The sequence below is a fragment of the Erigeron canadensis genome, chromosome 7 (genome assembly GCF_010389155.1).
Source record: "Erigeron canadensis isolate Cc75 chromosome 7, C_canadensis_v1, whole genome shotgun sequence".
Taxonomy (NCBI): Eukaryota; Viridiplantae; Streptophyta; class Magnoliopsida; order Asterales; family Asteraceae; genus Erigeron; species Erigeron canadensis.
In genome coordinates this window covers 28165657-28175954 of record NC_057767.1, presented here as the reverse complement: position 1 = coordinate 28175954, position 10298 = coordinate 28165657, and the positions used below count along the sequence as shown (strand labels likewise).

General features: G+C 32.7%; 1 protein-coding gene across 1 annotated transcript; it reads right to left on the bottom strand.

Moving 5' to 3' along the window:
• Positions 1-707: 707 nt before the first annotated feature.
• On the bottom strand, positions 708-3497 carry LOC122607585 (protein NRT1/ PTR FAMILY 8.1-like). The gene is made up of 4 exons (XM_043780593.1): positions 3114-3497; positions 2519-2736; positions 1860-2416; positions 708-1765 (listed from the first exon to the last, which is right to left on the bottom strand). Exons 1-4 carry the CDS (start codon positions 3253-3255, stop codon positions 883-885), a joined length of 1800 nt encoding a protein of 599 aa, XP_043636528.1. The 5' UTR covers positions 3256-3497; the 3' UTR covers positions 708-882.
• Positions 3498-10298: the final 6801 nt, after the last annotated feature.

Sequence of the window (10298 nt, the reverse complement as noted above, 5' to 3'; positions counted from 1 at the left end):
GAATTTTCTACATATACCGAAACGTTTCTTTGAAGTTTCCATACGGTTTCTAATTAATATCAAGGTTTTAATAAACTTTTTCTATTCTCCAAACCCAGACAGGTTATATTATATACAACTTGATCAACATTAAAATTTTTCTATTTCAAAACCAATTATTAAACACTAAACATTCAATGAGTGATCATTGATCAAGCATGGATTATACAATTATATATATACAATTATACATAATCTCTTAAGTCTCAAGTATTTCTCTATAAAAAAATTGATATAATTTATATTTGTATATATTTTTATTGTCATACCCGTATCATTGATTTTTCAGTTTTGCCGTTCCCCGTTCCGTACTCCTTTACCGTACCCGTTTCTGTACTACATAGCTTATATATTCGACTACGCAATTGTAGAAGACATGCGTTTAATTATGGCCCCTCAAATTTCTTTTATATGTAAAAGAAAATCATACTTTCTTTTCGTTAAACAAATTTTACTATATTATATAAAATAATTTCATCATGACCCTCCAAGTTAAAACTTATGCATTATGGCCCCTCCAACAAAGTGAGCCATTTTCCGTCCATGTTTTGAATCGATTGGTTTTAGACCCAAATAGTTTGGGTATATTTACTGTGATTAAAGAATTACTACTAGGATATGTTAATCGACAAGCAAAAACATTACCTTCTCAGGGATGATTTTACAAGTGTTTCTAAAAACAATGTACATACATTCTTATTTCATTATCATTTCTTCACAGTTGGACAGTAAAATTACATTACAACATATAAACAAAGGTTAAATTGAGACTTGACAGCTGTAAATACAATAAAAAGAAAACAAACTATAAGTTCAAAACAATGTATACAACATATGGTAATTTTAGTGATCTGAATTTGTAAGTCGTTCAGAAGAAAGCGTGACTTCCATAAGATTGATAGAAAGAGTACCAACCGGTTTTTTGTAGGTATACCATCTTGAAATCAATAGAAAAGCCCCAAAATTTAACACGCTCAGAATCGCCAAGAGCCAGAAAAAGTTTTGTAATTGACCGTGATTCAGATTGTCTGGTATCCACCCGGGCTTGCCTCCTTTAGTGCTAATATTTGTTACAATTGTCACAAGCAAAGAGCTCAAATAGCTTCCGAGTGCGACGGTTGTAAGTGAAAGAGCAGAACACAAACTTCTCATTGAGTCCGGGGCTTGCTGGTAAAAGAACTCCAGTTGTCCAATAAATGTAAAAACCTCGGCGCAACCAATCAAGAAGTACTGTGGGACTTGATAAAAAATCGACATGGGCATATGCTTGTAATCATAATAATTGTGTCGTTTAACAATCCCAAGCCTAACAACTTCTAGAATTCCTGCTGCTAACATTGCAAAAATTGAGATCACCAGGCCTGTCCCCATTCTTTGAAGTTGGGTCAGGCCTGCCTTGTTGCCCGTGTATTTTCGGGCAACAGGTACTAAAATCCGGTCGTAGACTGGGACCCAGAAAAGGACACTTAGAGTGTCGAAGATGCTAAGGGACGCAGGTGGTATTTCAAACTTATTAAGGTATATGTCCATATACGACCCTTGTAACACGAATAAGTTACTCATTTGACCATAAACTGTACTAAAGATGATGCCCGTGGCCCAAATAGGTAGCAGTTTAATGATAGATTTAAATTCCTCAACTTGTGTGACCGTGCAAAGATGCCATGGATCAACTGGTTCTTTAATATGATCCGATTCTAACTCAACCGCCGCCTTGTCCAAGAAACTGTTTGTCAAAAAATAAATCATATATATCATGGCCTAGAGGTACCAAAATTACCAAACAGACTCATTGTTTTTCAATCTCATACAAAGGTTACCTGAACTTTTTGGTGTGATCAAGTTTTCGGCTTCCAACTATAGCAGACTCATTGTCTGCAATCTCATACAAAGCTGACTTGTCACTAGGAACTTGGACTCCACGTTTCTTCCAAGAAGCCACGATGACCTGACATATACGGGTCAATGGGCTTCCACCGGGTTTTTGGTTCCTATACAAGCGTGTACCTGAAAAAAATGAGCCAACAGCGATTGCCATGGCCACAGCCGGGATCCCAAATCCCCATCCCCAACCCACATTATCTTGGATCCAAACAAGGACTGAAGCCGCTATCAAAGCACCAACGTTGATTGAAAAATAGAACCAATTAAAGAAAGAGCTTTTGTACTTTTTCTCCTTTTCGTCTGCATCATCAAACTGGTCTGCCCCATATGATGACACACACGGCTTGATCCCTCCGGTTCCTAGAGCCACCAGATAGAGTGCCAAAAAGGTTACTGTAACCTGAGTAGTTGTCGCATGACAATCTTCGTCATTCGACTTACAAGTTGGCTTTAAGCCAGAAACAGATGCTGATATTGTCAATAACGTCATTCCCTATATGCATGACACAAATTTAACCCCTAAATCAGCATCAAGACAACTTACCGATTTTGAATTTGAAACTGCGGATCATTTACTTTCAAATTAAAAACTTACAAAAACATATATGACAGAAAAGATAGCAATGGTCCAGTATCTGCCTAAATAGGCATCGGCAGCAAATGCACCAATCAATGGTGTTATATAACACGTTCCTGACCAATTCGAGAGGTTCCTTGAGGCTGTAGCACTATGCTGATTAAGGTTATTCTTGAAATAAAGCAATAGATTTGTACTCATTCCGTAATAGGCTAATCTTTCACAGCATTCATTTCCTGTCAAACACAAATAAAGGTCTTGTGTAAGTTCTGGTCACCCGAGCATTTAAATGGCCTAGTTTGACATTTTGGGTGTTTCTTGTTTAACTTTGACCGTGGAATTGATGTGCACATCCCTCTATTCCAATAGAAAAGGTTAGCCTTCATCCATGAGAGAGGTCAACATTTTTGCTTGTGTTGTATAACACTTGATGTAAAATACATGCATAAATTGGTTTTTAAAAGTATGTTCCATTGATATAATTTTTATAAAGTCTTATAGAACACATAAAAAAATATTTATGGTCAAAGTTGCAAAAGAAAGACTCAAACTACAGTCAAACTAGAAAATTTAAATAGTGAAAGATATAAGCTTATCTAAGGAAATAGTGTACCAAGAATGTAAGGACAAGCTTTCCAGGTTCCTGTGGTGTTCTTGTTAGCAGGATTGTTCTTGTAATCAAGAGTGCCATCTTTAGTGTACACATCATCTTCCTCTGTACCAAGTTTGTTGTAAGTATCTACTGCTTCTGGCATGATTTGGGTTTATGTTTTTTGACCCGTATACCTTTGTGAAGTAAATCAAGATAAGGTTCAAAACTAGTACTAACTCTCACAGCCAATGATCTGTGAAATGAAGCAAATAGTAGTACATGAGTTGGCTGATGAGATAGGTATTTGCGAGTAGTGAACAAATGATCATAAGTTTTCTACTTACATATATCTAAATATACGGTTTAACTATAGCTTAATTTATACAAGCTCAACATATGAGTGTAGTAATATGTCCTTGATTATGAAAAAGAAAGCATGAAATATTTGGTATGTATAAGCTAATAAAAAGATATTTAGCTGATATACAACGTTGACTTGTGGATAGGAAAACTACAAAATAACAATTATTGTGGGATAGTTTTTAATCATAAATTGTCCTTGTATTTATGGGTTTATACAGACGGAGATACTTTTGTTTTGAGGTATTTTTTAATGCCTTTGAATTCGTTACAAACAAATTATGTGTCATGGCAAGTGGTGTATTAAAGGTGGCAACACAGACGGATTAGGCAAAGGTTTATACAGCCATAATTTTTGTGTAGTTTGTTCATTAGGAAGATTACTAAGGTTAATGAATTTTTTATTTTTTCAAATAAAACATGTACAAAAACCATAGTTTGTAGAATTTTATTTGTAATTATAGATGATGAATATGTGGTTATTTGTAAAGAGAATAAATATGTTATTGAATTGACTAAAAAGTGTTTGTTAGAAAAATGAGTGAAAAATTGATATGACATGTTGATTAAGTTATTCGTAAATAATTAATTTTATGGGAATTAAAATTGCTACACTACAAAGAAAACTTGCCGGCAAAACTTAACAAGAAAAAATCAATGATATATGATGACATCCACATAATTACTTGTTTTCAAATTCTTCGTAATAGACGTTGATTTCTATCCACAATAATATCAAATTGTATTCATGTTAAGTTGGTTATAATATTCAGTTGAAACATTAAGAATTATATGGGTATGAATTTTATAGTGGATGAAAATAAGAGTTTCATAAGCTTACCTTTTAAGTTACATTACTAAATGAGAAATAAAGTTTCTCAGAGAAACTACAAATAACTTACAAACAAATTTTTACAAATTAAATTATCATCAAAGAAATGAAATGAGAGAATGGTGGGGAAAAAAAATAAAACTTGAAATCTAATTGGTCCACTTAGTTTACCACATAAATTTGTAATTAATTTGTATATCTAGCATTGAAGTTGTTCAAATAATATTGATCAATCCATGGTCTCAATTTACTCAAATTGATTTTTACTATTTATTTTACCTTTTATATATAAATATATAGAAAATGTCTCACAAGTTTATAATTTTTTATTTTTTTTCTATCAATAATTTACACTTTTAAGTAAAAAAAAAATCTAACTAGCTAAATACTTGTAACATCTCAAAACTTTTTGACGTTGACTGTTAACTTGTCGTTAGAGACCGTTAGTTACTATGTGTTTTGTATGTGCTTATGTGAATTAAATAATTAACGTGAGATATGTGTTAAAGTGATTAAAGTAATAAAAAATAAAGTTGATAATGATTAATAAAGTTATCTAGTGTTCCCGATGGGATATAAGCGTCGTTAAGTGTTTTCGAATGTGTTAAACGAATAGTTAAGTGACGAAACGGGTTATAAGGAAGTGTGAGGGCCTAGATGTAAGATTTAGAAAGTTGTTCCAGCAGATTTATATAGGGTATATATCACGACCCTAATGCCATATAATCAGATTATTAACCCTAAAAACTTTCACACACAAAACCCTAAGAGCCTCCTTCAAGTTTAGAGCAATTTCAGGGTGATTCGGTGGTGGTTTCTTCTAGTTTTGGATCCGTTAATCTTTCTACAGGTATAATATCATCCTTTGATTGTTAATTAAGTTCTTTAATTAGGTTTTGTCTATATAATTCCGCCATGAGGGATGGGGATGATCAATCTAAGTGTTTTCGGTTAAAAATAGACGTTTTCGTTAATACAGTCGTTAATTGAGTTAGCTATCAACGTCAAGTAGCAAACTTTAATGATGAATTATTTTGTTTAGATGTATTAGTCTATTCCAGGTGGTTAATTGGAAACCCACTTGATATATTGAGATTTTGATCAACACGTTACCGATTTTACGTTTTTCGGGTGTCTTAAAGAGTGAATCATTGTTGTATTTGATTCAAGGATCAATTGATGATTTCATAATGTTATTTGAGTCAAAATTTGGTGTACATGAACTGTAGAGGTTTTGGTAGATGTATGATGGTCGAGATTGCTTGCAAAACCAAAGGTTTACTAGATTTGAAACTTCAGTTGCATTGCAAAAATCATATCTCTTTCAATTGAAAGAGTTAGGAGATGAATCTTATATTTTTTTAAAAGGTCTATGTGTCCTCTTGAATCGATATGTATAAAGTTTCTAGTGATTTTGCCCATAGATAGGCGAAAAGTGTCGATTTCTAAAAGTGGTCGAATTTCAAACGATTTCTGCAGGCCTATATTGTAAACGTCATAAATCATTCATTATAGAATATCAAGAGTCAAACTTTATATTTCTGGAAAGGTCTTTGAGTTTCCTACATTTCATAAGATCTAAGTTTTGACTCATTTGGTCATCTTGAGGTCGAAAAGTCGCCGACAAGTGAAGGGTGTGAGTCTGGAAGTTGATCTCGACGAGACCACTAGTGGGCTCGAGGAGATCGTGGTCAGGTTTCACTTTTGATGCATTATGGAGATTGAGATCGACGAGACCATCCCTGGGCTCTGCGAGATCAGCCGGCGGAAAGGTATTAAGCGCGTTTAAGTGTCTAGTGGACTTATATATCCTTCCTTCTTGTACCATAGGTTGTCGGGAACACTCGTCAAGCACGGTAAACATTTGTGATTGTTGAGTACTCCATTGAGGTAAGATACATGACTTTTCTCACGCTGAAGGCACAACAAAATGTAGTTTTCTATAATTAACCTCTTAATCAGATTATCTTATATGTGATGGGTTTTTCGGGTTATGTGAGAGGTTATGTGGAAATGTTTGCATGTTGAAATGATTTATGTTGATATGATAATGTTTAAAGTTGGAGTAAATATGTGTATATGAAGTATGATGCTTATAATAACGTTGCCATGATATGTTTAAGATATGTGTTGTTGATAATGTGAAAACGTGTTTCAGCACGTTCCCGGATCGATTAACACGAGATCTAACAATCATAGATGTGCGGAATCCGTCTATGATCGTCTTTAGGGTTAATTAATGATTATCATGATAAACACACACGAAGATAATAAGATTAGGAGATAAACACAAAAATACCATCATTAATCATATGATTACAAGATGAATCCGTATGAACAACATCTACAATGATTACGGATTACAATCATTGAGACGAATCGTGATAGTTTGGGCGGTATCTCGAGGTATAGATCTCTACCTCGAGAACCTAGTGAATGACTCTATGTTGCAACTAAATCATCAACATAAATTCGTGACCTAAGACTTATATTTATAGGCAGAACCAACGGACTGGGCTGTCAAATTCGTACAAACGGGTTGGGCCTTACTAACTTAATAGTTCTTACGAACTTAATCTTCGTAAGACATATATGTACGAAGTTAATAGTTCTTACGAACTTAAACTTCGTAAGCATAATTGTACGAATTTCTCAGCCTTTTAGAATTATTGCATCGGACAACAGATTGTGCACTTTATGTGCTCTAACAGATAATGTCGTTGATATTCCTTAATGTTCATATGTGATGACTTGTATGTGGGACTTAAGTATGATATGTCTAGTTCACTAGATACACGTGAGAATTGCTATGAGTTGTGCACGTTAATGGAATTAAATGCAAAACTAGACGTGGGACTAATTACGTAATGATTGTACCCAATGTTAAAGTAAAATGTGAAATGTGGAAAACCGTTCTAGCCTTAGTGTTAGTGCATAAAAAGTAACAAAGATATAAATATGTGGGAAATGCTATAGCTAAATATGTGAGATTGACGTGGGAAGTGTTAAGCTTAACCCGTGCTAGTTTATGCCAAGCTAGTGCGTACGTGGTCGCTTGAGTGGCTCCTTGTGGCATAGTTACGTGGGACTAGTATTTCCGGGTGGAGTGACTAACCACCAATGTTAAAAGCATGACGGGATCTATGGAAATGGCGTTGCCTTTCCTAAAAGTTAAGACGTGGGAAATCGTGCTAGTTGTAAAGCTAGTGCGTAATATGTAAATTGATTAAAGATGTAAGATGTGGGAATAAGTTGATTAAGATAACTATAAGAATATGTGAGAAAGATATACATGTAATTTAAGATGTGAGATTTCAATGTGACGTGAGATTTAAGTAAGATATGTTGATATGTGTGATACAATCGTTGATAGGCACAATTAGAAGTATTTACTTTCCATGTGCTAATATGAATACATGTGACAAGTTTATGTATTATATGCCAAGATATGATATGAAGTTACGTTTAAGTGGTAAGTCTACATTGATATGATATGAGATATTGATTAAGATGTGAGTATATGATGATATGATGTATATGTCGATATGAAATGAAATGTGATGCAATGTGGGAAAAGGGAAGTGTGGGTTGATCTATGATTGTTGTGGATGATATGTAATGTGATTATGTTTTGATACGTAAAATATGACGAAGTTTTATGAAAGTAAAATGAATAACGTTTTTTAAATGTGTGTATCTTACTTAGCTAATTTTATTAGCTAACACTTACTTTTATGAAAGTGTTGTGTCCTTCAGGATAAGCAGGTATAAGCTAGTGAAATGCATGGATTGTGAGATGGTAGAAGAATAAAGAAAGATTAGCATTAGTTTCCCGATGCTTAGAATTCTTCGTTAGCCATTGTTTGGCTATTTATTAACGACTTATGTTTTATGTATTGATGTTTGGCATTTATGTTGGTGTCATAACTTGGATTTATCATTTATAATTGTGACGATACGATTTAGTAACACCATTTTTATGAAAGGTACCATTCAGTTGCGGATGAGGCAGTTTTATATGTACGTTTTCTGCAAAGTTTGAATGTCGTTAGGCAAAGTTTTTATAAATCCATGTTTTTTTTTTAAATGACATGTGTTACAATACTTATTCATTCCGTCACAGTGTCCAAATTTTAAATATTTAAAGTCTTTTTTTTATAACTTTGTCTTAAAATATATTTTATGTGTTATATGAAATACATTTAAAACTCAGTTATTAGACCATATTTAAAACTCAATGAAAATTAACCCAATGAAAACACATTTAAAACTCAATTTATTCATATAACTTTTATCAATTATATTAGATCATTTTTAACAGATAGACGTTTTGTCAGTGTTTTGAGACAATATGCCAAGTTTTTTTTTTTTTACAAAGTATTTAACCATCTACATCTGTGAGCTGTTTGTTAACTTTATTTTATTTATAGTTTAGTTTATACCCTAAATTTAACAAAATGGCTTTTTGAAATTTCATTGTTTCTCTTTCTCTTAATCTTGCATAATGTCATTTTGTTCTTCTAATTAATCAATTTGTTTTAATTTATGATATACGTATTTATAATTTTGTTATAGATGAAATATATTTTTTTATTTGACATAAAGTGACTTTTAATATTAATATAAATAATTATGTGTTACTAATATACTATAATTTCAGTGTAAAAATTAATGATAAAAGAGATTCAGTATAATGAGTCAATATATAATGTACCGGTGAAAAAGTGTACAATGTGTAAAAGACATTACAATATTAATAGGTTTCAGGTTAGATCCTCTTTTATGACTTTTGTGGATTTTTGCGTGTATGGTAGTTATTCAGATGCCTTCGTTCCCTTCTGTAGTCTAGAGTCAAAATGACACACAAGCAATAACGGAATATTTAAGGGTCGAGAGGGGTCATGCCCCTCCAATTTTAATTTTTTTAATATTAAGTTTATATATATTTTCAAAATAATATTCACATTAAATATTAGCCTTCTAACAAATTTGAATATTTTGTTTCATTTAGTTTCACACTTTCACCCTTATAGTAAGTAAGTGCCCAAGACAAGGGGTTAAACTCCATAACACATTTTTTGCAAACTAGCATTTTACCCGCGTAATCTGACAGATTGTGGCAGTAGGAATGAGCAAAAAACCAAAAAAACGAAACCGAACCGGTACCGAATTCGGTATCGGTTCTTGATTTGAAAAGAGTTTGGTTACGGTACGGGGAAACCGAAATTAATACCGATTTTTTCAAAACCTATAGTACTAGTACAAATAAGAGGCTTCATTATGTTTTATATACATCATATACTACTGGATGGTTCTAATCGATATGTCTTACATATTAGTACATCTATGTGTTTAGACATTCTTGACCACATTCACTGTATGAATTTATATATATATTAAATAGAACATGTAACAGTTAATGGATGGATACTAGATACGTGTAAGTTTTTCAAATAAAATGTGAAAGAGAAAAGCGTATAGACTATAGAACCAAACTACCATTTTGTCTTTCACCACCGGCCATTTTTGCTAATTATTTCTTTACAATCGGTACTTTTCGGTTTTAATACCGAAAAACTGGTACCGTATAATCGGTTCGGTATTCGAATCCAACTGTTGCTTGTTTCAGTTTCGGTACGGTTCCGTACCGAAAACCATCTTTATGTGGCGGTGTGGTTATTATTGTAAAAATAATTAATGTAAAAAGAGTAGTGTAGTTATTTAGAAGTTGATGACTTTATGTTGTAAATTATTTCATTAAGGGTATTATAGGTATATTAAGTGGAGATCTTTAAATTAATGAATAAAAAAGAGAAAATTAATGAGTAATTCATTAAGGTCATTTGCATGAGGACATGAGAAAGTGTAAGATGATAAAAATCCCCTTGGGGTTTTCCTTTCTCATTGATATCAATTTATAGAATTACAAATTACATTTGACTACCTTGAATTTATTTCATTCGACTACCTTGAACTTATGACATATTCTAAACTAATACTATATAATATATATA